The sequence below is a fragment of the Anabas testudineus genome, chromosome 12, assembly GCF_900324465.2.
Source record: "Anabas testudineus chromosome 12, fAnaTes1.2, whole genome shotgun sequence".
NCBI classification, from domain to species: Eukaryota; Metazoa; Chordata; class Actinopteri; order Anabantiformes; family Anabantidae; genus Anabas; species Anabas testudineus.
In genome coordinates, this window is record NC_046621.1 from 3879969 (window position 1) to 3906032 (window position 26064).

Here is a 26064-nt window from a genome sequence, read left to right on the forward strand (position 1 = left end):
AGCTACTAAGCGACAGCACATATTTCCATACAGAGGTAACCAGAATGGGCTATCCTCTGGAAAAAGGAGAGGGCATTAGGAATAATTACTTTAAGGACAGTGAAAGCAAGACGAAGATATAGGTAGGAGGGGAGATAGAAGGCAAGAGAAGAGCAGACAACAAGAGGAAAGAAAGCAAAGAAGGGGAAGGAGAAGAGAGACAAAACAGCATAAATGGGTGGAGAGACGGGAGAGAAGGAAGGAGAGGAAACAAAGACAGATTATTAGAAACTTACCTGATGCTGCTAGTGACAAATCATGTGTCTTGAAACTATCCTGAATGTGTTCGATTCTCTGTGTTGTGTAAGCCAACAGGTTGTACTTAGGGACCCTTCAGATACGAAGCACAAAGTCAAATCAATCCTACTTTTTCTGAATGAAGCCCAGCCATTTAACATTTCCTTTTATTGTGTGTTTCAGGCAAAACTCTCATCCTCACAGTGGAGACAAATCACGAGGCAGAGGCGGTGACAAACTTCCAGGTCCGATGCCTACTTCACTTGAAGTGGATCCACAAACAGCTGCAGACTCCAGCGCAGCACGGATCTTTTTCCCTGAGGAGCATCCCAGAGAGCCCCCCAGACGGCTCATCCTCCTGGGTCCTAGAGCCCCCAGTGAGAAATCCTCAGCCACACAACTGCTGTAGAGCTCAACGCGAAGCTGAAACCCTGGACCCACCTCGTCACTGCTCCCACACACACAGCACATTAAACACACACAAAGTCTTTAAAGTGAAAATGGACGACACAGGATTTCTAAAGAGCAGAGGTGACGTACAATGTGATAGTGTCTTCAAAACATATGTCAGTTAAAGTTCTGTCTACCATCACCAGGTCAGTGTCATGGATTTGTGTGCCACACTGAAGCAGGCAGAACACAGCACAGCGATGTAGCTCTGCAAGAAAAGGACGGAGTAAAAAGTGCTGTTGATTCTAAAAGTCTTTTTACAGTGTTATATAAACCTTCAACCTGACTCGTAAGATTTAAAAGGCACCAATGCTTTCACAGACTTCATCTTACCGTTGTGACTTACCTCCTTTGTTTTTAAAGTACTCTGAGTCTTTCCACATGAGTGGGATACGTAGATCTATACAGTGCGAATTATATAATTAAAATCATTTTTAAAAATACTGCCAGTGTTGTTTTTTCATTGTGGCAAGATCTGTTTTTAACACTCACCTGAAAGAGCCACTTTTCCAGTACACGGCATCAGATCTTCCTTTGGTCTGCAGTAAAAACAATAAAAAGCACCAGGACAGTCCAGTTTAGTTCAAGAACACCACAAAATAAAGAAAAAAGTTTCATTAACACGTAAGTTTCATTACTATTTCAATTAAACTTGAATTAAAAACACAATTTATTCACTCATTGTGTTTCCCAAATGGATTTGTTCATTGTGTATTCCATTTAAATGTAAGGTGCAAATATGCACTTGTGTCACGTTCAGGAAATCGACTGTGAGTATTTCTAAAGTGCTCATTTGACCTCTAGTGGCTGGCAGGAGGCATAATGTAAAATATTCCTTGATATGCCTCTTTGTTGAGGTATTTACCAACATACACAACACATCCTTACGCTCCATCTGACCTGCATCCCTCTCTTTGTAGGATTTGAGCTTTCCTCACTCTCTGTAGTTCGCTGAGCAAGGCCAGAATGCGTGCATTGCAGGTGAGCAGGCTCTTGGAGGCCTCCAGGGCCTGCTCTTTCTGGGAGCAAGCTGCCAGTAGCTTACTTGCTCCTTCTTGCATTCGCACCTCCATCTCAATCTGCCTCAGTAAGTCTTTGTCCTGCTGAAGTTTAGTGGGAAAAAAAACAAAAACGTTGGTGACGTGCAGCCTCGTGGTTGCTAAGAGTCTGTGGACTTGCAGTGAAACGTGTTGTCCAGCTGTACTCTTTCCACTTTTATTCTTTCATTGATTAAAATACGACTGTCTATAGAGCTATGAAATAACAATGCCAAAGTCTGTGTGCCGTGGATAGAATTTCTTGATGCAGTTCATAATCCACTTAGCAGCATATTCTACTAATCAGCTTTCCTCATGAGACTCAATAGTTGAGAGTGCAGTTTAATTTCTTGCTTTATTGTGTGGGTATTGTAATGCATCCTAATCATAGGATCAAGGTAAGATGTTTGTCACACTATAAATTAGCTGAAAATACTGTAGTGAATTAACCATTTGAAACTGTTAATTCTGCCTGTCAGTGCTCTTACTCGCCACTTGTTTTAGAGTTATGTGTTGGTTATTTTAAGGTTAACTGTGCACTATCGACCCAATCCGCACACGTTAGATGAAGTGCAGTCTAAGTGATCAGAGCGCTGTTGCATAACTCAGTCATGTTGCCTGAGCTGAAACCTTGTTGGTGCGATTGTGTTTTGAAGAAATCCTAAATAATTACATAACCTGTACTTCACACAACCAACTTAGTTCTACATTTTTCAAACAGTCTCAACACTCTCTCATGTAATTATATATTTTTTTATTAGTTTCCATAGTTACCTAGAATATGCATTTTATTGAAGCCCATATCAACCACGAGCAGTGTGCAAATACTTAATCACTCATATCTTTCTATCAGCACACACAGTGTTATATATAAAGTGAACATTGTAAGTTGTCAGACTCACCTTTACGTTTTTGATTTGATTAATCATAAACGGAACAGAATCACAACATGAACCATACTCAGACATTCAAACAGTGCAAAATCATCTGCTTTCACTAACCTGGGTGTTAGAATTCATGTTTCTTCTCTGCAGTGTCTCAGGGGTCAGCTCCAGTCTGTGAGCAGTCAGCAGGCACAACAGTGAGTGGACTGACTAATCTTACCGCTGACTGCAGGAGCGAAACCTGCAGCCAGAACAGTTAGTTACTCAACAGAGATCAAAACAGTCTTAAGCCTCACTACAAGAGGCTGCAGCGTGAGGGATTAGAGTCTCAGTTCTTAGGTCTTATATTCCAACAGCTCTATCACGCACAGGTGAATCACACACAAACACTATATATGTACTGAAACACATTAAAAACCTACTTTAAGCATTAGTTCATCATGATAACATAACTTTCATAGTTCTAAAATTTATTCAAGTGCTGTAATACTAAACTGTAATACTGCTAATAGAATATGTCATAATACTAAAGACTGAATCCAGCGTTAGTAAAAGAATCCTTTATATTCACATCTTAAGGTTTAGCTTTAAGTCCCTTTATGGGGATGAATTGTAAAATATAAATTTTTATTAAAATTTCTCACATAAATAAAAAAAAAAAAGGCTTAAGATTTCAGTTTAAAATTAGGACCAATTATGACATATTAGCACAGAAAACCACAGAAGCTGAGTTAGAAAAGGTAACGCATTTTAATGTACTGTAAACGGTATATGGTGTTTCTTCCTGAGGCCAGTGTTGTTGTGTTCAATGAAACAGAAAATATAACACCTGTTTGCTACTGTACAATATTTACATTTTCACAGCTACTTAATAAACAAATTATTACTCATTTCCAATAATTTGCTGTTAAGAAAAAGCCTACTTCAGTCAAAGTAGTGATAATAACTAATGGGTGATTAAAAACACATTTTAACAACTTCAAAACTATTGTACATCAAAAGTGCTCCTGAAAGTGAAAGTCTTTGTTGTTAATATAGTAAATTCAGCCTCACGTCATTGCAACTAACAATAAAAAGCAAAACACAAAAAAATCCTTAAGTTATAAATTAATCTTTACAGAGATATATTCATTTTCCCTCTCTCTGCACAGCTTTTAACCCTCCTCTACTTCTGTAAAGATGTCACTTAAGAAGTACTGCGATACACTGGTGGGCTCCTCCTCTATGGAGCTGCTCTCCACATAGTCACTTTGCTGAGAAGTTGAAACCTACAACAGAGCAACAGGATTAGCTTTATAAGATCAACTTCATGACAGTGTGTATAAATAAAATGAATTAGGAAAACCCTTCACCATTACCTCAGCTGTGCATTGAGAAGTGCTAGTTGTTAGGTCTGGCCATTGACTACCATATTCAGCGTCCAGTTCCATACCCACTTCTGTTTGTGTTGGTGATGTGGTAGACGATGATGGGGGGGCTACATCTGGTAGTTGTGTCGGACTGGGTGTTGTAGGGATGTTATGTCGCTTTGTGCTAGATTTTTTCCCTGCTGCACGTGGGGTTCTCTGCTTAGAGTTCTTGGAAACTGCTTTGCAAGATGGAGGATTGCTTGAAGGTGCAGCGCTGTTTGGAATTGGAAAATATGCATTCATAATAATGAGATGCATTTTTTATTTTGTCCAATACTTCAGTTTTGTATTTGTATTGTATTTTCTCAAAGTTGCTTCATGGTAGAAAACTCAGGAGTTTTGTTTAACAGTAGATAAGCAACATGATTTAACATTTCAACAACAAACACCTTAAGCTTTCCAATGCTGATGTTTTTCCTCACCTCTTGGTGACCCTCGTCCCTCCTGAGCTGCTATCCTGTGCACACGTTAGAGTCTCCTTTTCAGCATCTACTTGATCATCACTTTCTTTCTGTGTTTCAGTCACAACTCTGCCTGCTGTTGTTGTTGCACCAGAGGCTTCTGGCTTCACAGAAGACTCTAGATTATGAGGGTCCTGGATGGTGTTTGTAGCGAGAGTCTTGCTGCGTTGTTTTGTCCTTTCCTTTGTAGGCTTAACCTGCAATTTGGCTGGTTTAAAGACAGACAGGGAGCGGATGAAAAAGAGTCCAATTTGCTCAGATTGCTGTGATGAGTATGTATTTATCCTTTGACTACCTCCTCTTTCAGTGCCTCTTAGCCTCTTCTTTGTTGTTGGAATTTCAGTATCATTATTATTCTCTACAGTCTCAACTGTAGTCATCTCTGTTTCAAAAAGGACAAAAAAATATAATTAACTATCAGGAATATAGCATTAACATATAGTTTTTAAAGTGCCAGGGAATAATGTATTTATCCTACCATGTGCATCCACTGGATTCTTCATGTTCAAATCCTGGAAAGAAAAACTCATTACAAATACTGACCTTTTATCAAACTGCAGATATAAGTAGTTTGTTGCAAGTTAACTTACCACATTATTAGTTGCGTCCACTCCAGTATCTTTTACATTCGTGAGGCTCATCTCACCACTCTTCTCTGTGGTTATGGTCACGGGGGCTTCAGAAAGTAACGCAGCATCTCCTGCTGCTACCGCTGCCAAACTTTCTCCAGGAAGACCGCTGAGAGGTGAAGACAGTTGAAGAATCAAGCACCAAACTAAATAGGCTCCACACAAGCTTAGATGACTAGCTGATAAAGACAAGCACAAACCTTTGCTGTGGTATTGATGCATCTGTTACAGGAAGATAAGAGAGGGGCTCAGCTGCACTGTCCACCACCTCCCCTGATGACGAGACTGGGATCTCAGTGAGAGAGAGGATGAAAAATGGTTCATCTGGATCTGAAGGCACCTGCTCAGACAGCACTAAAAGGAAAGGTTAGAAAGACTTTAGTCAAACCACGGTGCATACAGTAAACATAATCGAAATATCAGCTCAGGTGAGGGGAAGGTGATCTATGATTAACTTACTGTCTGGAAATAGGTTGAGACATGGATGACTTTGGGTCCCTTCTGAATTTGACGTTGGAGCATTCTAGGATTAAGAGAATCATCATGAACCATGGACCCTTTTTATTTTGTCATGTACCCCTTAATGAGCACTACTTATCATGTTTCAAAAGTGTTTATTTCATTTTCATTTAGTCCTTTTAACCATGTAATTATCACTTTTACTCAACAATTTAGACCTCTCTGCTAGATCACTAACTAGCTTTTAAGCATTCTTCATCACATCATCTTGTTCAGATGTTGCAGCTGCGTCAGTGCGAGATGAAAATCTTTCCAGGAAAGTTAAATGATATAATGCTGGTATGTCATATATCATAAGACGAGTTGCTCTCTGTGGGAAATTTCCTGTGTGTTTTTTTAGTGGTGCCTCTGAATTCAGAGGACAATAACAGAAACATCTCACTAAATACTATTTAACATTTAATTGCATCACTTATAATAATATTATCTATAAAAATGCAAATAACAAGACAAACATGATGCTGAAAGTGAAAGAAACACTGTAAAGGCTTGAACTAGGTTGTCCAAAACCCTTTCAGGCCAAAGGTGGCACAAATAAAACCAATTAATTCAAGCTCCCCTTAACGTTTCCCTTAATAGAAGAATCTTGGCATTTGAATGACCAATTCACATGTCTTGGCTGTCTCGCCATATCAAGTAATTTATACAGAGTTTAACAACTTGACATATGTTCCAATGCAAACGCACCCATTATCTCACCTGGGTAGATGGGACCTGGTAGACGGTAAAACATTCCAGAGAAGTTCCAGCATCATTTGAAGACCTGTCATCATGAGTGAGTTGTTCGACAGTAGGTTTTAAGCAGCCAAGAGAAGATCCAGCAGAGTCTTCCTTACTATGTTGTTCAACAGCTCCCTCTACTGGTTCCTTGTCAGGTGTTAGTACAGACAAAGGATTTTGGGAAACGGATGCAACCACACTGTTTGAGCAAGTGCCAGAATCTGGAAAACAAAAAACATTAGTGATTAAAATAAGGACTAAGACCATAATAGTAAAATATCTGCTAAGTGGACTTCTTTTATTTTAAATTGACCAAACCTGTTTCTTCTTGTGTTGTGTTCTGGACCTGTTGGGGTTTTGGAGTTTGACTGCTGCGCCTCAGGTTTGGTCTAGGTTTTATAAGCCTGCCTCTTTGAGGAGGAGCTTTTCCTAAGGATGTAGTGGAGTCCGATGGCTGTGATTGTGATTCATCAGTGCTTTAAGTGGGAGGAAAAAACACAACGAGAAAACCTTTTAGTTATAATGCATTTATAACACACGGCTGTAAATAAGAACAGTATTTTGTATTTATGCGAGTATGGTTGCCTTTTTTGAGAAATTCATATCTTACCTATGAGCAGACTGAGGGTTTTTGTTTGATGTCTGATTAGTTTCAATGATTTCAGAACACTGTTGAGCTGCATTTTGACTTTTTTCTTCTGAGTCACTCTTTCGACATGATTCATCACTGCTTTCTTTTGGATCTGCCCTTTTAGTCAATACAGAATTTATTTTTGACTCCATAGTGCCATCTTCAGAAAACTGGACATTTGAAAATGTAGCTGAATCATCTGTTTGTTGGGTGTTTAACTCTACAGCTCCTGTGGACACAGACTGTTGTTCTACTGTGACATTTGAAGATGTGTCCATGTGTTGTTCTGAGGTTTGACTGATCCCACTGGGCTGCAGTTTGGACCGTGATGTTCTGGTGGATGATGCTAAATTGGGTTTGGGTTTGACCTTGGGAAAGCGTCGCCTTCTTTGAGGTACATTTGGTTCTGAGCTCTCTGAGCTTGAGTCTAGTCCAAATCCAACATCTGTCTTATGTTCCTCAGTGGGTTGATGGGTCATATCTAGTTCCATTGACAGTGCTGAAACTGAGGCAGTGCCAGTACTTGATTCTTCAGGAAAGATGGTACCACAAGTTGGCTGTGCTTCTATGTCAGCTACTGTGGTGCCACTAGACTCAGGCCTTGATGGTAAGTTGGAGGGAGACCCTAGACCACTTTTTAATTCTGTCACTGCTGATTTGGATGACACTGGACATTCTATGGACTCAGATAGTGGTGTTGTGTCTCCACTGTCCTGTTCCCCACTGTGTTGCAACTGAATTTGAACTCTGGAGAGGTTCTGGTCTTCTGAGGCACTGAGACCTGATGTTGCTGTACTTGAGTCTACCTGAGCACAAAGTCCAACATCTGTATTTTTTACCTCAGTTGTAGAAAACTCTTCTGTCTGTTTAAGAGTAGAGCTTAAATCCTGGGATGGGTCTGAAGCAGAAACAGTACTCTGAGCAGTTTCTGCAGGGAGGGGGGCACAGGTTTGTTCTGGTTCTACATCTGGAGTTGTGCTCAAGTCTTTCTCTATAGAAATTTTTGTGGTTTGAGCCTTTGGCCGAACAGTTCTAGACGTCTGTAGTAGGTTTGGTTTGGGTATGACTTTTTGTGATCGACTTCTTTTAGACCGGTAAGTAGAGGCAACTTCACCCTCTGATTTATGACTAAAATCTTCTACAGGTGGTACAGAACCAGCACCATTGCCCTCTTGGACTGGGACAGAACCTGGATTTGACCCTTGTTCAACCTGTGGTTTGGTAATTAATATTTCAGTAGTTGTTAGATTAGAACAACTCTCTATTAAATCTGCATGAGACTCAGCTATGAATCCTGTCGGTAACTTTTCTTCACAGAAGTCCTGGTTCTCTGAAGAACTTCCACCTGATGTTGTCACACTTGAACCAACTTGACCAAAAAGTCCATCATCTATACTTTTCTCCTCAGCTGTAGACAATTCCTGTGTGTGTTCAGGAGTAGGGCCTAAGTCCAACGATGAAGTCAAATCAGAAGCAGTACCTGAGTTTTCAGTTGATTTTTCAGGAGGTGTTGAAGAGGTTTGTTCTGGTTCGACTTCTGCTTTTGCTTTGGGGACTGGAGATACGTCCTTCTCTATAGAACTTTTTGTGACCTGAGGCTTTGGCCGAGCAGTTCTAGATGTTTGTGGTAGGTTTGGTTTGGGTTTTACTTTTTGTAAACGACTCCTTCTTGACTGTAACGTTGATGCAACTTCACTCTCTGCTTTATGAGTGTCAGGTAAATCTTCTACAGGTGAAACAGAACCAGCACAATGACTGACTTCTTGGCCTTGGACAGAATCTGTCTTTGACCCTTGTTCAACTGACATGACTAATACGTCAGATGCTACTGAATTATTAGAGCCGCTCTCTATTTCAGGATGAGAAATTGGGTTTTCATCTTTACCCGAAGACATTGACTTTGTCTCTTGGTTGGCATGTTCCAAAATGGGTTCAAACTGGCCATGAGAAAAGCAAGGACTCTGAAGAGATCTCCCCTCACTCCCAGACGGCTCTTCTGTTAGTTTGATTTCATCACAGGGAATGTCTTTTAGTGATGGTAGAGTACATTCTGTTATCTCAGGAGCTGCTTCTTCAGGAACTGGTTCTATGTCTGATTGGACGACAGCCGATGTCTCTGGCTGGGATGTTAGCTGTGCAGTCCTTGAAGGTTGGCAAAGTTTTGGTTCCACCACAGACGATTCTTTTTTAGTGGTTTGTGGAGAATTTTTCTTTAAAGTCTCTGGACTTGACTGTAATTGAGGAACATGGTTCTTATCCGAACCAGTCCACTGTTCATTACAAATTGGATCAGTGTCACCACTGTCTGCTGTGCTGTTCTGTATTTCCAGAGTAGCACCAGCCTCTGAGGTTTCAGTGGCACAATTACTAGAAGCTGGAGTGCCAGTTTGCTCATATGCAGAAGGATTTGATGGAATTTCACCCTCTAGGTCTTGTTGGTGTGTTTCACTGTTTGATGTTGTCCCTGCAATTAAGCATGATGGCACATTTCAAATTTACTGTAACTTAAACAAAGAAAACTAAATTTTAATATGAGGAATGTTGTAGCTTTTAAGTTTCTGACCTGTTATGTGATCTTGAGTCTGTGTTGCTTGAAAGAGGTGAGTCAGATTGCCAATGGTCAACAAGGTTTGAGCAGCCTCATTGTAGCTTTCATTCTCAGATTCTGAAACAAAATGAGAAGAAAAACTTTACATAAATGTACATAAGTAAATAAATGTATTGTAATTCACCAGCAGCTACTTCAACATACCTTCTGTCTGCTCTGAAGAAAGGAAGTCTATAACATCCTACAGGGGAATAAATATATATTTTAAGTAAAAGTGTCGCATATAAGCCAGACCTAGATGTGAAAGAATGTGATTTAAATGAAAAACATGTGTTGTGAAATGTGTTACAGATTAATTTAGTACACACACACACACACAACAGGAAATGATCAGTAAGTCATTTGTCTGTGTGATCAAACCACATACATTTCTATTAAAAAAGTTAAAAGTTAAATTCTGTTATAAAAGTAACTAGATCACATGTGATCTTAAAGACTAAACTACAGATATGACATTAGGGCTACAGATAATAACTAGGGATGCACTGATACCAGTATAAGGTCCAATAGTGGGCTCAAGTACTTGTACTTTGAAGTACAAGTACATGATTCAGTGCGCACTGATCCAACTTTAGACCAATATCATGTAGCCCCTGAAAGAAAAAGCAGTATCGGTGCATCCCTAATAACTGTCATGATGATTTCATTTGACTTAATTTCATTTTAGGCAAAGTTCACTTACAACTAGCAGATCCAACTGATGTTCACATGGTTCAGCTGTGCCCATCTCATTTTGAGCCTGCTCACAAGAGGCATCAGGGCACAGTGCATCTTGGGAGATGCCCAATACATCAGGCATATTGGCCAAGATATCAAGCTAAGTGTGGAATGAATGGAGTGAGAGTGGAGGGTTTGAATTATGATATGTACAACCATGCACAAACAAAAAATGAGTGGAAAAAAAAACACAAAACCTTGTTATGAATTATAAAAAAATAAAATGAATGAATGGTGTTCATCTGTGTAAGACTACATGGGAAACTGTTTCATACCTCCTCCATAGCCTCTTCCACCGTTGAAATTTTAGAAGGTGGGGAGCGCAGGCTGGCAGGCACAAATGCAGGGGCAATACTGTCCTTACTGGGGCTACACGCAGGCTGCTCTTCCTCAACCTCTTCTTCTTCACACTGCTGATCGTTCTCATCATCACTGTAATCTGTCTTAGAGGCTCTGAGGGTGACTAGTTTGGGCTTTTTTGACTCTTTGTCTGGTTGTGGCATTGATGATCGTCCCCGCTTGGTTGTGCATTTGGGTTTAGGCTTGGCAGCAGATGCAGTGTGCTGCATTGGTAAAGAAGGAGTGGTTTCTGATGCCGAGGAGTGTTCATCGTCTTTACAAGGATAAGTCAAGTGCTTGGTGGGTTTGGGGAGTCTCCCATACCTGTGAAACACAATCACACACAATGAACAACTCATATTCTATTAATTCCTTGTGTGTATAGACGCAAGGATAGAATGGGTGATTGTCCAATTAAAACATGAAAAACTGGACCTGGTAGGTCTTGGAGGTGGAACAGCAGCTTCCTCTTCTTCAGAGGAATTCTCATCATTGGCTGAAGTCCCTGGAGGTGATGCATCTTCCTTTTCCTAAAAGGTTGGCATACATTTTAGTAAAGGAAACAATATGTAGAAGCATTCATCGAGTTTATACTGAAACTAAAATCACCTTCTCTTTAGCGGCTCCATCACTCACACGGTCGTCTTCACCACCTTTGGCCTCTGTGGAGGGTGGTGGTACCTTTTTACCCCACTTCCGGCCCAAAGGCAACAGTGGTTTTGGTGCTCTACCTCGGGCCAGTTTGGCTGGCTTGACGGCAGTGTCCTTGGCATTCGCATTATTACTCTTTTCAGATCTAAATATTTGAACAAGACAGAACATTTTAATGCCAACTGCCGGTGCATAAAAATTAGATATTTTAAGTTATATTAAGTTTTATTACATGTCTGAGTTTATTGTTTCCTCAGGAAGTGCTGCTTCAGAGTCTTCAGGTATGCAAGGCTCACCTGAGCACAGAAGGGGGCCACGAAAACATGTGGACAATGGGATTACATTGATTAGAAGTAATTCAACAAAGTAATTGTGACTACATTTAGTCTAATAAGGCAGCTTTAACGCAACTAAACGCTCCTGTACCTTGTTCTATGCTCTTTTCACCAGATTTGTTCTTCTTGTTACTTGGTTCCTCATTTGAAGCATCCTTTCCAGTCTGTGTTTTTCGTTTTTTCTTAGGCTTGGGAGCAGCGGTTTCCCCTTCATTACAGAGGAGCTCATTCTCCTTTTCTCCCCCTTCCTCATCCTCCAAGTCAGGATGATTATCGTCCTCCTCATCTTCCTCCTCCACATCACTCATCTTTGCAGCTTTTTTGCCTGAGAAAGGAACAAGATTTAAAGACTGCTGTTCTAACTGTACACAAACATCGTTAGGAAAAAATAAAACTTTAAACCCTGAAAAATAAACATTAGAACTGCAATAAAACATAAAAGCATAGTTACCCTTTGCCTTTCTCTTCCTCTGCTTCTTGGGGGATTTCTTCGTAGCAAGTGATTTGAGTTTCTTCTTGTTTTTCTGAAATTCCAGGATTTTTTCCAGCAACTTAGAAAAATACTCTATATCCAGTTTACGCCTCTCTCCTACAGAAACATAGGGAATAGATGTTTGCATATCAAAATATACGCAGAGAACAGTGACGATTTAACATGATAATTAACCAAATAACTATAAAGTCTTCCCCAGTACTTACGGAAAGCTTTGTCTATCCTCCATGCATTCTCACGCTCTTCTCTTTTGAATTTGTTCTGAAAATTTACATTTTATTAACAGACATTCACTGATATAACCAGCGTGGATAAAACACTTGAATGAAACACAATTGAAAGGAGGATTTGTAGCAGAATCATTGTATCAGAACACATTAGCTTTAGCTTAGTGCACATAAGAAATAAATACTGTACTTAATAAATTATATGTGTAGTCATCACTTACTTTAATTTCTGCTCGAGCTCTGTGAGGAAACAGTTGACAAATCATGGAAAAGTCTGTCCCCACCATACTAACAGCCAGAAAGAACATGTCTGTCTCTGATATAAAAAAGCAAAGAACAAGCTAATTTTAAAACAAACATGAACAATACATTCAAGCAAAATGTGTAGCATTAATGTATCACATGTATCTATATCTATAATACATATCACTTCAACCTTCACTAGACCATGGTTTCGAACAGGTCCCCTTCCTGAAGCTGGAATAAGTTGTAGTTGAGCCACGCTCAAAGATGGGATCTCGATCTTGCGCTGGATTTGGCCCCTTTGCTCGCTGGACTTCCACTGTTAAGCTAAGATATAATAGATATTAGGCCAACAATGGGCTCCAAAAGAAAAAGAAAGTGTAATCTAAGTCCGCTGACCTTTCTTCATCAATTATCAGTGAGCCATCCTCTGCTACTTTGACCTGAGGAACCATGATCGCGTCATCCTGCTCTTCATCTGCCTCCTCATTTTCCTCCTCCGTTTGGCTCACTGTTTTAGGGGTGACTTCAGGTTCCTGTGCTCTCTCTGGAGACCTGCTGAGTTTACACAGCTGATATTAATACTTTGTCTTTTTAACATTTTGTTACTATTAACAAAACAAACTATAAGGCTCTAAAGTTATATAAAAAATTATGGTTATAAACTTACTCTTCTCCTCCTGGTGAAGTTGGGACCACCGTCTCATTCTCCTGAGTTGACTGTTCTAAACTGGATCTAAAAGAGGAAAAAAAATCAGGCAAATAAAAGAAGTTAACATTATGTTATTATTTTTTCAATGCACATTTTCCATAAGCTTGACAAAATTACATAGGCGACACTTACGTCATGGGGTTAGACATGGGTAGATAATGAATTAGGTCCCTCATAGTCATTTTGGCAGGATCTAGAGAGTATTCCTTTAGACGTGTCTTAGCTTTCTTGAGTTTCTGCAATTTCAAATCATTCAATTCACTTAACATATTATGAAATAAAACTATTAAAGCACTGAAAAAAGGGACAAGTTTGTTTATTAGTACACAGAAGAGTCTAAGCTCACCTTTTCTTTGTGCCTCTCCTCCCGGAGCAGCTCTCTGAGCTTTTGGGCCTTTGCCAGTCTCTGTAAATCTTGCGGGTCATTCAGGAGTCTACTCAAGGACAACGCTGATGGTGACAGTGAAAGTACATTCTTAGAAGACACTAGAGTTTTGGCCTTCTCTGATAGTTCAATAGCTTCTTTGTCTGGTATAAAGGGGGGTACTCTATCTGGTGGTCTGGGAGGAACTTCTTTAACGTGACTGCCTGACGTGCTTTCTAATTTCTTGCCACTGTCTGCTGGCAGGTGAGTTTGTTCAAGTGAGTCTTCAGCTGAAGGGACAGCTGACGGTGCTGAATTGTCGTTAGGAATGGAGGTGGGTTTAGGCTGCTTCACATCTTCAGAATGTCTCCGTCGCCTCGGGGACTTGAGTCCCTGAGGGTCTGCTGTGGGAGCAGTTTGGCTGGACGTTGCTGGTTTATCAAAATCTGAGCCAGAGGCTTCAACAGGAGTTTCAGAGAGTGCCTTGACAGGGGACTTTGTTGTTCGAGCAAGAGTTGTGGGGCGGCCTGGTGCTACTTTGGGCTTGACAGAAAACCGCTTTCTTCTCTGGACTGCTGCTGAGGAGCTACTACCGTCGCCATTTTGGTCACTGCCATCTCTAAACAGAAGTAAGAATAGTTAGTTTTGTGATGCAAAACTAAAGTTTTAGTTTAAAAAATGTTAGTCAATTATGCTTTTTACTCACCCTGGGCCTGTACTTTTTTCTGCTGGGGTCAGAACAGACTTGTTATCTGTCACAGCAGGACCACTGATGCTCTCACTGACATCTTTAGGGATCTCACTGGCCTCCTGATTTACTGGAGTGACTTCCTGAGGTGTTGCTGCTGTTTTCCCTGCTGTACCGACATTGGGTCGGACACTAAATCTTGACCGACGAAACATTTTGACCTGAAGGCATACAAATAGTTAAAATTACAGAACTAAAAACTGATTTCCTCATCCTAACAGTGAGGTGTGGAGGACTGTCTAACTATAAGCTGTCCTTAAGCTGAAGTTTTAATGTAAATCTATTATAGAATAACTTTAGGAACTCCAAATGTGCCTCTTTGAGTGGTCCAATCAGAACCCAGACCTCAACCCAGTAGAGAAGCTGAGGAATGACCTCAAGAGATGGTCGTGACAGACTTCCTTGAGGTTATTGCTGCCAAAAGCGACTCAACCACACTGTTATTACTTTTTCTAACATCAACACTTTGTTTGTTTACCTGGTGCGTTTCATAAAGACATAAAAGATCATGACTATCATCTCACAAATATTTGTGACTCTGGTGAAGACCAAATTTTGACATTTCATGACTAGCATATGCAGATAATGAGGAAATAACAAACAGTGCTATTACTTACTTTTTATTTCACCTGTGCATTAGAATAATGACTTCTGACTACTTAATCTATATGGTATACTACATAATAAAACAAGAATGTGTTCAAATCTGCCCACATTTGCAGAATAACCATTGCAATCTATGTTTTGATGAGGATTTGTTAACATTAGACAGCTGATTGTAACAGTCACATAAACATATTGCCTAATGTTAGATGCAAAGGTTTTAAGTGTGGGCACTTTTAATGGAGTAATTGCAAACTAGTTCTGAAACACAGAAACAAACGTACAAGCAGTAGCTCGATGCAACAAACCAATAGTTAGTGCTGCAACAGTTCCATTAGCTAATTGACAGTATTGCGCAAACATCAGCTATCTACTTGACTGATTGGACTAGCATTGATGATGCCGGTAGCAGAAAAACCACAAACAAATCACAACGAAGACACCACCCGAAGTTTAAAGGGAGTATTTTTACGCTTTCTAATATATCTCACTTGTACGAGGACAACATAAAGAAACAACAAAACGACAATGCACAAAAAACAAGTCGAAAAATACACAAAGATTGGCTGAAACTCGCAGACTGACACTGTGTATACGGCTCTTCCTGCCTTGGACCGCTCAGTTGTTGACGTGGAGAAGCTGAGATAGTTAAATTATCATTTAATTATGTCTACATGTGTTAGTTTACCGACACCAACGTACCTGTACAACAATATATCATCTGCTGGGAGAAATTAGCCTTCGTGTGTCGACGGCGAGCAGCAAGTAGCGGACTCCATGCACACACTAGTCCTCCATGTTTGTTCTCTACGCGATATTATCGTGACAGCAGGGGATTGTGGGAAATGTAGTCAGAGTGCTGCAAGGTCTGGATGAGGTAAAGGTGTACAGTCAATGTGCAACACCTGTTTAATCATTACATCAAGGTAAAAATATTAGTGAAGTCACATGTTTTAAGTGTTCTTCACTTCACTGAGGGAGATGCACTTACAATATGATATTTATGTCATATAAATGCATGTCTAATACATTAGGGAAGTAAAAGTATGTAAGATTAAAAAAAGGATGTAAGATTTTTAACGATAAAAATATAAATTCACATATAGATGCTTTTGAACATATTTGCAATATGAAAATAAATAATATGTCTGTTAAATATATGAATTTATAAATTTAACTATCCAATGTTATATTGTAAAATAAAAGTTAAAGAACTTAAAGAAAATGTAAATAACTATATTTTCCTAGCGATGCTTTTTACTGTTACTGTTTTTAGTTTGCGTAAAATCTAGATTTTACTGAATTTACTTCTTTAGTATAGCACTCTGGCAACTAAGTTATCTTCCTCCTTTCTATTCTTCGGATTCTGTGAATCATTTTTATTTCGACGATATGAAACTGTGTTAATCTTTAGTGGATTTCATCTTGGGTTTATTCAGGTTACTATATGACCCATTGTGTTACTGTCATCACAATAAGCTAAACACAGATTTTTTTATGTGTTCAACAATTGTGTGTGTCCAAAACTCAAATTCAACCTAGATGTTATGAAAATTGTACCTATTCAATAGTTTTTGTATTTCTTGAATCACTGCTGATCCTCCAGTAGGCTGCAAACAGTTGATTCACTAGCGTGTCTAAAGAACATTACAACAGAATTATGACTGAATTCTTTTATTTCTTTTATTTAATGAACACACCATCAGCAAGGAACTTCTGTGGCTATACCTTCTCATACGCACCACATTTCTATCTTCAGCAGATCATGACATTTACATTTACTTCTCAGATCAGTGGTCTTCAGAAATAAGGGAACTACTGATTCAACAGAAAAATAACAACATCCAAAGTGGAGGTGTGAAAGAAGGGTGGGTCAGGGACAAAACTTGGAAGAAGTTCATGATTTGGATTGTCTTGCACAAGTTGTAGCAGCTTATCCCAAAGACGTCAACTGATATGAAGATCTCTCTTTGCTCCAAAATCTCTATTTCAACTGTGAGGGCACAACAGAAAAAATAGAATACAGTCAGTGTCATTTATAAATAATTTAATGTAGAAAAATATGAACACTACTTACTTATAGGCAAATAAGTGGTCAAGCAAAAGGATTTCCAAAATGATCCCCAAAAGCATTTGTTGAACCAGAGGTTTGACCAACTGTAGCACTTTGCTGCAAGGTGACAAGAAGGCAAAATTACAAATTACTACTGCAGTCAGATTCATATGAGGTCAATTAGTGTCTCGTCAATTAGTGTCTATGTACCGTAGCTACAGGAGGAAGTCCAAATGGGCTGGAATCAGGGGCACCAAATGCTTCATCAAATATGTTCTGATTCAGCCCTTGGCCCTGGGGTGGTGCTGAATTGTTTGCAATGGCAGTAGAAGAAAAGGCAGCATCAAGGAAGCCAGCGTTAAAGCTTGGAGCTGGAGCTGGAGCTGGAGCTGGTGCTGGAGCTGGAGTTGTTTTAGGGACATCTAAACAGGCATATTACAACAGATGCCACAATTAGATAAATCTCACAGGCATACAGCACATGTCAACCTACAAAATCTGTGCGGTGTGCAGCTGATTTACCATTAACAACTGCTGGCATTTGATTGATATCGAAGTCATCATGATCTGCAGCATCCTGGGCCAGACCCACTTTATTGGAAAAGTACTGATCAAACGCTCCAGCTTCTTTGCTGCCAGGTGCTGGTGCAGAGGTGGATGTGAGTTCTCCTTTCCTCGCTGGTATGGCTGGGGGCTTGGCAATCTGGAAATCCTTGAACATGTCCTTTCCAGTCTTCTTCTCTTTATCTCCAAGGGGATCCAAAGCTGTGAATGCACTGTTCTCTACTTTTGGGGGGGTCTCTTTAACAGGCACCCTTGGAGGAGGGCGTGATGGACCTTGCTGGTCAACCATCACTGGAAATGTACTGGGGTGGAAAGGGTTGGTTATTGCAGGCTGACCCCAACCTGGAGCACCAAGTGGCCCAGCTGGTGGCGGCTGGCTCCATGCATGCGGCGGGACGCCAAACTGAGATGGCATCTGCTGGCCCCAGACTGTGGGTGGCATAGGTGGACCACCAAAGGCAGACGGCTGCGGGAAGTTAGGCCGAGGGCCTGGAGCTGTCACTCCTGGCATGGGGAACATGGAGGATGGAGCGGGGGAGGCTCCCCATATGCCTGCACCAGGGATACTTGTGGTAGCTGGAGGACCTAACTGAAGATTTCCTGAATATGAAATAATGAACATGAAAGTTTAAAGGAAAAGAAATATGGAGCTTCAGAAACACATCTGACCTGATAAATGTGAGATAAAATTCCCATCTTGTGTATTACCCAGAACAGCTATGGAGGAGGGAGCAGAGGTGGCAGGTGCACTGTTGAAAAAGTCACCTGGAGCAGATGACCCCTCAGAATTAGCAGGAGCAGCAAACAGTTCTGCTCCAAACAGGTCACTTGCTGTTGACTATTCATGAAAAGTAAAACAAAAATATTTAATAGGGTCAGACCACACATAATTTTACACATGATAACTCAGAAATAATGGAGTACATTGAAATTAACATTAGATCAAAAACAACAAACAGAAACATATTATTTATTTTAATTAAATAAATGTTATTTACCTGAACATTGATACTTATGCATGCTTTATAGGTTGAATGCATGAATGTCAGAAAACAGATTATGAGCAGAATGGACAAAAGGGTACAGGTGATTGTTCAGCATTACAGTAAAAGTGTCAGTTAAGTCAGTTACAGAAGGGTATTACCATAAGTGCATGCATAAAACACAGAAAGGATCCAAGCAACTGCAGGTCCAAACCACTGGTCTTGTATCTTATCTAAACCCAATGCATCTTCTAGTTTATCCTGCCAGCCACCAATGCATAACACAAATCCTCAGTATAGGAGATGTTAGCAACTAATTATGGGAAATATGCAAAAAATAAAACAAAACACCTCACTTTTAGGCAACATGCATGCAACGTTCCTTTAATTAATCTGACTGTGAAATTTCACCTTTGCACTCCTTCGACCTCGTCCAGGCTTTGAGCTCTGCGGAGGGGGGTTTAACACAACTGAATCCTTGCTATGAATCACTGTGGATTGCGGGTGATGAGTTACGCCATTAGTGACAGGAGACGTTGTCAAAGATGATTCAAAAAATGGGTTTTTGGTAGAAGAATCAGGTCCAGAATCATTGCCGTCCATCATGGTAATCGCGCTGCCCTGAGTTATTTTGCCCCCTAGTGGCCACTGTCCATTACTGAGAGCGAGGATCATGGTCTTACTTGATAATCCATTTATCTGCTGACTTAGGTGTTCAGAATCTCTATTCAAACAACCATTAATAATTGTCTTATTAGTGCTGTCAGCAGTGCTATTTGGGTGACTGGTGGTGAGGAAGATCTGTGAATTACTGGGTGCTGACCGAGTGGCCAATTTAGAAAGGGGGTCATCTCTGAAAGGGTCACTGTCAGGGGTTGGAAAGTAACCGAATGTCGAGGAAACAAGATTCTCGTTCTGGGGAGATGCCGTAGGTGCATTGGAAGTTAAAAAGGAGTTTCCCTTTATGCAATTCTGATTGCTGTCAACTTCAGAAGAAAAGTCCAGCAAGAGAATATCATTAGAGTCCTGGTTAGCACGAGAGGGACAGTGGGAGAGAAAAAACAGATCCATGATTCAGTTGAACAGAAAGAGACAAACGTTTTGACACAATGAAAATGAATCACATGGCGTGAAATGACATGACAATTTTAAGCTGCTACCTGTATAATGTTTAGCCCAGAAGGAGAACAACAAAAGTGCTAAAGTCAGCACCAGATACTTGACCTGAAACTGAACCTAGTGAGGTGTCTCAGCAACAGGACTGTAAAACACCACCACTAAGAAACTCCAGGGGTCACCAAAGACTGTTTTCATAGCATTTACTGGTAGCAGCTTTGAAAGTCTGAACAACAAAAAGAAGTAACAAGAAGCATATACTCAATTCTGAAAAGACTATTTGAAAATCAAGCCTAAAAGAAAAAAAATATATATATATATATATATATGTATATAATTTGTTGAATACAAAACTGTGGTCGTTTCAGAACTGAGTTCACGGACACACAAACAAACACACATGAAATGTTGTGGGGGAGTGTGGAGGTTATTCACTGGAGAAATTTTCTCTAACAAGCAAAATCAGGTCTTAGAAAAAGGAGACATATTGGAGCACTGCTATAATTGCACTTATGGAATCAATAATATGACTTTTCTATGGCTGTAAAAAATATTATTATAGAGGAAAATGTAAATATAAAAGTATAATTGCACAGTTTTTTTTTCCAAATAAACATTTTACACTATGGCACCACACTTACATTTGGAGCCTGGATGTCTGGGGGGGTTGACATGGCTCCAAACAGGTCAAGCTGTTCCACTGGCTGGATGTCAAAAAGAAAGTGAGAGAAAAAACTGTATTCATATTCATTCAGTTACTGTATTTTTCTTTTTTATTCAGACACAACAGAGCAGAAGTTCTTACTTGGGCTGTTTTTACTTCACCATCCATATTTAGCAGGGCGTCATTTCCATTCTGAAACAAAAATAGAAGAACGTATTTTAAAAACAGAGAGACAGAGAGAGAGAGCGTGAAGAAAGGTGCTTCCAAGTGCTTACCTCAACGACAGTGCTTCCATTTTCACCCTGTAAGCAGAGGTAGACTGTGAACAGTTGGACTTATTTCCTAATTTCCTGACGCATGTGTCATTTCACATAATTTCAGAGGAATGTCTGAAGATATGATTCAGTGAAAGAGCACAGAGAGGCAGTGTGGAATGAATGTCAACCCTGCCTTCCAAATGGCCACACCGAATGCTTTTCTTTCAGGAAGAAAATGTTCTCGTTGTCAAACTTTCGAAAAGAAAAACACCCTTTTTTCCAGTTTGAAGTCTGTTACCTTCTGCGAGGCCTCGGCCTCTTTCTTTCTCATGTTGAAGATGACCTGGAAGAGATCTTTCAGATCGATGACCAGGGGCTCTGCCTGTGTGGGGACAGAAAGACGGAACATTTGTATTGTTGTCCATCAGTGTTTCTGATTTACTGTTGGTTTTATACTGACTCAGTTCTACCTGTTGAGCAGTCTTTATGGCGAAGAACTGATGCTGTCCCTCTGCTCCACACACGTATCCAAACGCCCTGTTATCTGTCACATCTCTGGCAATGAAGGAGATCTTATTCACCACATGCTCGTGTTCAATAACCTGCATAAAAAAAGACCAAGGTTTTACTGTATTAGCATTTTAAATACAATCTGATGAACTCCATAATGTGATCTGACAGTGATGGAGAGATACAGCATTACTCACCCCTGATTTCTCATCAATGATCTTGATGCCTGACATGGAAATGTTGACCCAGATCCTCTGTTTGTGTTTGCCTTGGGATCGCGCAGCTACTGCCATACCCTGAAAAAACAGAAATGATGCAAACATGTAAAGAAAATATGTTAGTTTTCTGCAGGACATATATGGTTTGTTTAAAAATGCCCACATCTTAATGTTTTTAATGAATTCCAAAGCTAAAGGAGCAAAGTCTCAGGTCTAATGCAGCACCTTGAGTTTCATCATGGAGTCCTGGCACATCTTGTCTCCCCGAGCCTCTGGGACATCATCAATGCCAATCAGCTTAGCCTTGTATCTCACACCATCCCCTTGAAACCTGCTCAGCAGGTAATCGTCAGTCTTCTCTGGAACTGTAAACATGAAAAGATTCTGATTAGAAAATGTCTAGTTAATCCAAAGTGTTGATAAGGACATGTTCTCAATCCTCTTCCATCACTCACATTTCTTCTTCTCTTTCTTGAAAGGGACCTTGGATGTGGCTATTGCAGGGGAGGCTGGAGGGGTAGTAGCACTTGAGGCTGTAGATGGGGAGGCAGTGCTGGGATCAGCCGGGGCGGGCGCGCTGTTCTCCACTTCTGCAGACATGGTTTGGAGTAAGCCTCACTACGCAAGTGGACAGTCAGCGGTAAAACAGGAGGCAGCTCAGGGGCAGCGAGGTCAATCAAGCAGATGACTCTTAACACCCACACATGCTTCTCTTTTTATTTGCCTGGAGCAGAAGAAGTAAAGTGGGGCAGTGAGCGTGGCTGGGAGAGAAACAAGGAGCAGATGAAAGGCAAATACAAACTCCTTCTTAATGAAACTCTTAATAAAATACTTTGTGACTCCTAGAAAGGTTTTGTTAGTAGCTTCTTAAGATTCTTCTGCACATCATAAACAATCATCTTCATTTAACAATCCACATTAAACATTTACAACCACAGAAGCACCCTCCAGAGAGAGAAGCATAACTTGGCATATGACCCATAAAACGTCATGGTCCCATGTGAACAAGAGCACAGAAAATACATACACTGTACACCTGCTTTACACATGCTGTGTCAGTTGTTCAGCACTGTAAAGGAGGAAATTACCCTAAAGATAAAGAAGGCCATGCACAGAGTCGCCTCTTCATACTTTTATTGCAGTCCTTCACCTGACATCTTACTTATTTAGGAGGAAATAACTGGATCCCATTATAAATATAAGGTAGATAAAGAAAACACCTTTGGTTCAGAGGCAGCATACAACACAAATCTACACATCCACAAAAAAACACACTGTCGGTTTATCTGGCAGAACGCTGGACATCAATCCCAAATGCAGTACCGCTGCACTTACTGTGCAGGAAACACAAGACCATGTCACATGATGCCAAAACATCACACTGGATTAGAAGTGACGCCACATCTCCTCATCTATGTAACAATCAGCTTTATACCTGGATCCATGACCGCCACCATTTAGACACGGAATGAAACAAGCTATCACAGTGAAGTGCTGACAATCAAAAAAAAATAGTTCAGCATAGATCAAGCAACACAAACATGATTCTGTGTAGGACATACATACCTTTAGGACCAGTTCCAGTGGCTACGCTGGTTAGAATACCAGTGGAAAGAGGATGTAGGACAGAACAAAGGTTGTAAGTGGGCAAAGGTTGAGCAATTACCTGAAGTTAATGTTACGCTAGCAGAGCAAAATATCTCGTGATGCACAGCTAAGCACCTCCAAACATTCAGACGTTTAAGCTGTCTATAAAAACTATCATTAAACATCATATAATGATGCTGTGGAATGAGGGAGAAGCTATCCTCAAAGGAGAATGGACACACGCGTCTGATTGTGCCAATTCTGGCTCGATCGCAGCCTCAACTCAAGACAAAGAGCCTGAAAAACACAGTCTGGTCCAGAATGATGTTTATCATTATATCAATCAAGCAGGTGATTTGTCTGAATCGTAAAGGAAATGAGAGCAATACAGGATGTGATAACAGACGAGAGCTTTAAGGTCACTGAGGGCATTCCAGCTTTGTGACAAGTTACCTCTCGATGAAACCGATCTGACGATAACAGAACCTGATGCACGTACACAGACAGTGTCAGATCCAGAAAGGAAGACCAAAACTCAGATCACTGAAATGAGCATGTTTTCTCCAACTGCTCTTTAAATTAGCTCTGATATGCGAGAGCTACTGCAGCTGTAAAACAATAAAAAGTTTCTCTTCCATTACTAGTTTCAAGTCAAGGAAACAGCCCGAGTGTGTTTGGTTCAGACCCTGTAAGGCTCAGACAGAGGCAGGCTGCTGGGTTTGTTTGTGCTTTTTTAGTGGTTGTTGTTGTTTGTTTTTTTGCTGTGCAGGGGAGCTGAGGAAAACACTTCACACTTGTTGATCCTCCATTTACATGCAGATGACACATGATTGCACCTATCAGGGAACAGTGGCATCAGCTGCAAGGAAAGGCTAATAAAAAGTGAAATGTCAGCTGCTGAGTTAAAGGATAACATTTTACCAATTAACTGAAAAGCCAGCCGCAGCTGGCCTGTGAAGAAGGAGAGCTTTTAACAGCATCCACCGGTGTCACAACGCAAAAAAAACACACATAGCCACAGTGTACAAGTGGAAATTCATATTTGTCAGCAGAATAACTGCAGCGCAAGAGCAGAAATGTCACAATCCTGGGCGTCAGGAAACGTAAACTGCTGCACATCTGGAGGAAATCAGGGAATGACTCAGTCTGCAAGTGAATGAGATGGTGAAATACCGCAGGCCCACAGTGAGCACAGAGGGCATGCAAACACTTTCAGAAAATAAAAGCAGCGTTGCTGGAAAACAAAGTTAAATGCAAAGTTAAAAACCCTAAATGTCTCAAGAGTAGGTTAAAAAGGTATGAGGACAGTATGAGGACAAGAAAGTCACAAGTTTCTGAGTGAGAAATGAAATAAAACACTGAATGTGAGGATATTTGTTATGAAGAAAAACTGAAGTGAGGTTTGTTTGAGACTGAAAGTTCCCTTTCCAGACCTGTTTGTCTAGATGAGCTCACTCAATAACATTTGTTTCCAACTTCTCTAAAAACCAACCTGCAGCAGTGGAGCACAGACACTTGAATTAGTTACAGTTAATAACACAGTCCCGTACCTGCTGACTGTGAGATGTTGAAATCCGGGGCTGGAAGCTGGGACCTCTGTCCGGCTGATGTCTCCGCGGCTGCGCTGCAAAAGGAGTAAATCAAACACAGCCTCGGAAAAACGACTCAGATGTTTTCCGTGGACAGAAAGAAGCGACTGCTGCGAAGTCCCAGGTTAACCCTTCACTCACTGACAGACCTGACTCACTCGGATTTCAACTGGGAGAGGGGCGGTCTGCTCACATGTAAAAGCACTGCTGGGTACAGGAGGAGGCGAGTTACGCCCAATAGATCTCATTTCATTATATTTTTGAATGCAGCTCACTGTTCAACAATGCTGGTGCGTTTTTTTTTATCCCGACTTCATCCTCTCTCATTTACTTATTGACACCCTATTCAAGTCCATCTAGCCTATAATAAGTGTAAATAGAGAAATATTTAAATTGCAACTTGAACCTTTAACCTGAACCTTATCACACAGGCTTGTGTGATTATTTGTAAAACCCATAATACTCAATCTGATTCACCTTAAAGCTTCAACTATGCAACTGAAGCTGGTGAGACTCAAATCAATCCACTCTGTACTCTACATCTCTCCAGCACCTTGCTCTGCTATGCTCTTCTACCATCTTTGAGACATGTTTCATTACAACATGTTTGAAATGTTTACTTTTCTGCAGGTATTCTCCGCCTGAAGCCGTACATCTCCAGAAATCAGTTGACCTGCCCAGTGTTTTTGTTGCCTGCTGTTCTTTTCTCTCTCCTCTTTCCAATCACCCTAACCGGTTGAGGCAGATGGCCGTCCACCATGAGCCTGGTTCTGCTGGAGGTTTCTTCCTTTAAAGGGAGTTTTTCATCTCCACTGTTGCCTAAAGCGTGCTCAAATGGGATTGCTGGGTTTTCCATATAATTTTTTGTATAATTATTCTCTGTAAGGTCTGAAACCTTACACTGTAAAGTGCGTTAAGATTACTTCTGTTTTAATTTGGCGCTATACAAATTAAATTGAATTGAAAAACTGAATAGGTGATGGGAACCAAAACAAGTTTTACATTTGTATTCACAGAGTGGCCAGAATAATAACTCCAAATAATACTAATACTTTATTCCATCAGCTGAGATTGTAAATAAGCAACATGCTTAAACAACAACAATCACAAAAAAAAAATTTAAAACATGTCTGTCTTGTTTCTGCTGTGGCCAGAAATTCTGGCTCATTGCTGATTTTGAAGCTCCTGCTTCGAAGCCTTCTAATGTCTACATCTGGTTGTTGCTTAAAAGCATCTTTCACTATAACCTGTGATTTGCAACATGTCATTTTCTTTGGGTTCCACTGTGTGAAAGGACAGGATGGCTTGAAAAAGACAATGGTTTGGCTGAAATGACGCAGAGATGCACCATTGCTCAACGTTCGGGACAGAAAGTCATGACTAAATCCTATGTTCCTCTACCGGTATGTGGATCAGCAACACTCAATACATTTTTGAGAAGCTAATTCACGTCATATAAGAGTAAAG

The 26064-nt window shown here is 40.4% G+C and overlaps 3 protein-coding genes across 7 annotated transcripts in view; all 3 read right to left on the minus strand.

Annotated features, from left to right (window-relative positions):
- LOC113158489 (rhotekin-like) overlaps positions 1 to 1353 on the minus strand; it is a 14968-nt gene extending 13615 nt beyond the window's left edge. Inside the window, exons 1-6 of one of the 2 annotated variants that reach the window (XM_026354417.1) lie at positions 1219 to 1351; positions 1073 to 1126; positions 817 to 934; positions 479 to 724; positions 276 to 370; positions 1 to 56 (exon numbers count right to left, since the gene is read on the minus strand). The exon at positions 1 to 56 is cut by the window's left edge and continues 51 nt beyond it. In XM_026354417.1, coding sequence (XP_026210202.1) covers positions 1 to 56; positions 276 to 370; positions 479 to 724; positions 817 to 934; positions 1073 to 1126; positions 1219 to 1249 — 600 coding nt within the window. In that variant the 5' untranslated portion in view covers positions 1250 to 1351. Of the gene's footprint in view, positions 57 to 275; positions 371 to 478; positions 725 to 816; positions 935 to 1072; positions 1127 to 1218 lie in introns of both variants that reach the window. The other variant, XM_026354418.1, reaches the window with a different exon arrangement.
- Positions 1354 to 3383: 2030 nt separating this feature from the next.
- zgc:162472 (uncharacterized protein LOC553495 homolog) lies at positions 3384 to 15853 on the minus strand. 2 transcript variants are annotated; one of them, XM_026354416.2, is made up of 29 exons: positions 15759 to 15853; positions 14412 to 14614; positions 13688 to 14324; positions 13474 to 13577; positions 13300 to 13365; positions 13029 to 13184; positions 12823 to 12956; positions 12608 to 12702; positions 12366 to 12420; positions 12118 to 12255; positions 11758 to 11991; positions 11564 to 11627; positions 11290 to 11476; positions 11116 to 11210; positions 10617 to 11004; positions 10307 to 10441; positions 9769 to 9805; positions 9580 to 9681; positions 6996 to 9480; positions 6704 to 6861; positions 6365 to 6606; positions 5606 to 5669; positions 5347 to 5500; positions 5108 to 5255; positions 4996 to 5029; positions 4813 to 4899; positions 4479 to 4725; positions 4006 to 4270; positions 3384 to 3915 (listed from the first exon to the last, which is right to left on the minus strand). In XM_026354416.2, exons 2-29 carry the CDS (start codon positions 14606 to 14608, stop codon positions 3802 to 3804), a joined length of 6822 nt encoding a protein of 2273 aa, XP_026210201.1. In that variant the 5' UTR covers positions 14609 to 14614; positions 15759 to 15853; the 3' UTR covers positions 3384 to 3801. The 2 variants fall into 2 exon arrangements, with proteins under 2 accessions (XP_026210201.1, XP_026210200.1); XM_026354415.2 differs by having other exon boundaries at positions 13029 to 13187.
- Positions 15854 to 16714: 861 nt separating this feature from the next.
- On the minus strand, positions 16715 to 24775 carry dab2 (DAB adaptor protein 2). Of its 3 annotated transcripts, none has more exons than XM_026355194.1 (15): positions 24559 to 24775; positions 21877 to 22145; positions 21647 to 21786; positions 21401 to 21499; positions 21164 to 21295; positions 20992 to 21075; positions 20712 to 20738; positions 20578 to 20628; positions 20414 to 20476; positions 19068 to 19682; positions 18382 to 18511; positions 17632 to 18273; positions 17320 to 17531; positions 17134 to 17226; positions 16715 to 17049 (listed from the first exon to the last, which is right to left on the minus strand). In XM_026355194.1, the coding sequence occupies exons 2-14, from the start codon at positions 22019 to 22021 to the stop codon at positions 17152 to 17154; spliced, it is 2415 nt and encodes an 804-aa protein (XP_026210979.1). In that variant the 5' UTR covers positions 22022 to 22145; positions 24559 to 24775; the 3' UTR covers positions 16715 to 17049; positions 17134 to 17151. The 3 variants fall into 3 exon arrangements, with proteins under 3 accessions (XP_026210979.1, XP_026210980.1, XP_026210981.1); XM_026355195.1 differs by lacking the exon at positions 24559 to 24775 and adding an exon at positions 22988 to 23039; XM_026355196.1 differs by lacking the exon at positions 19068 to 19682 and having other exon boundaries at positions 24559 to 24772.
- Positions 24776 to 26064: the final 1289 nt, after the last annotated feature.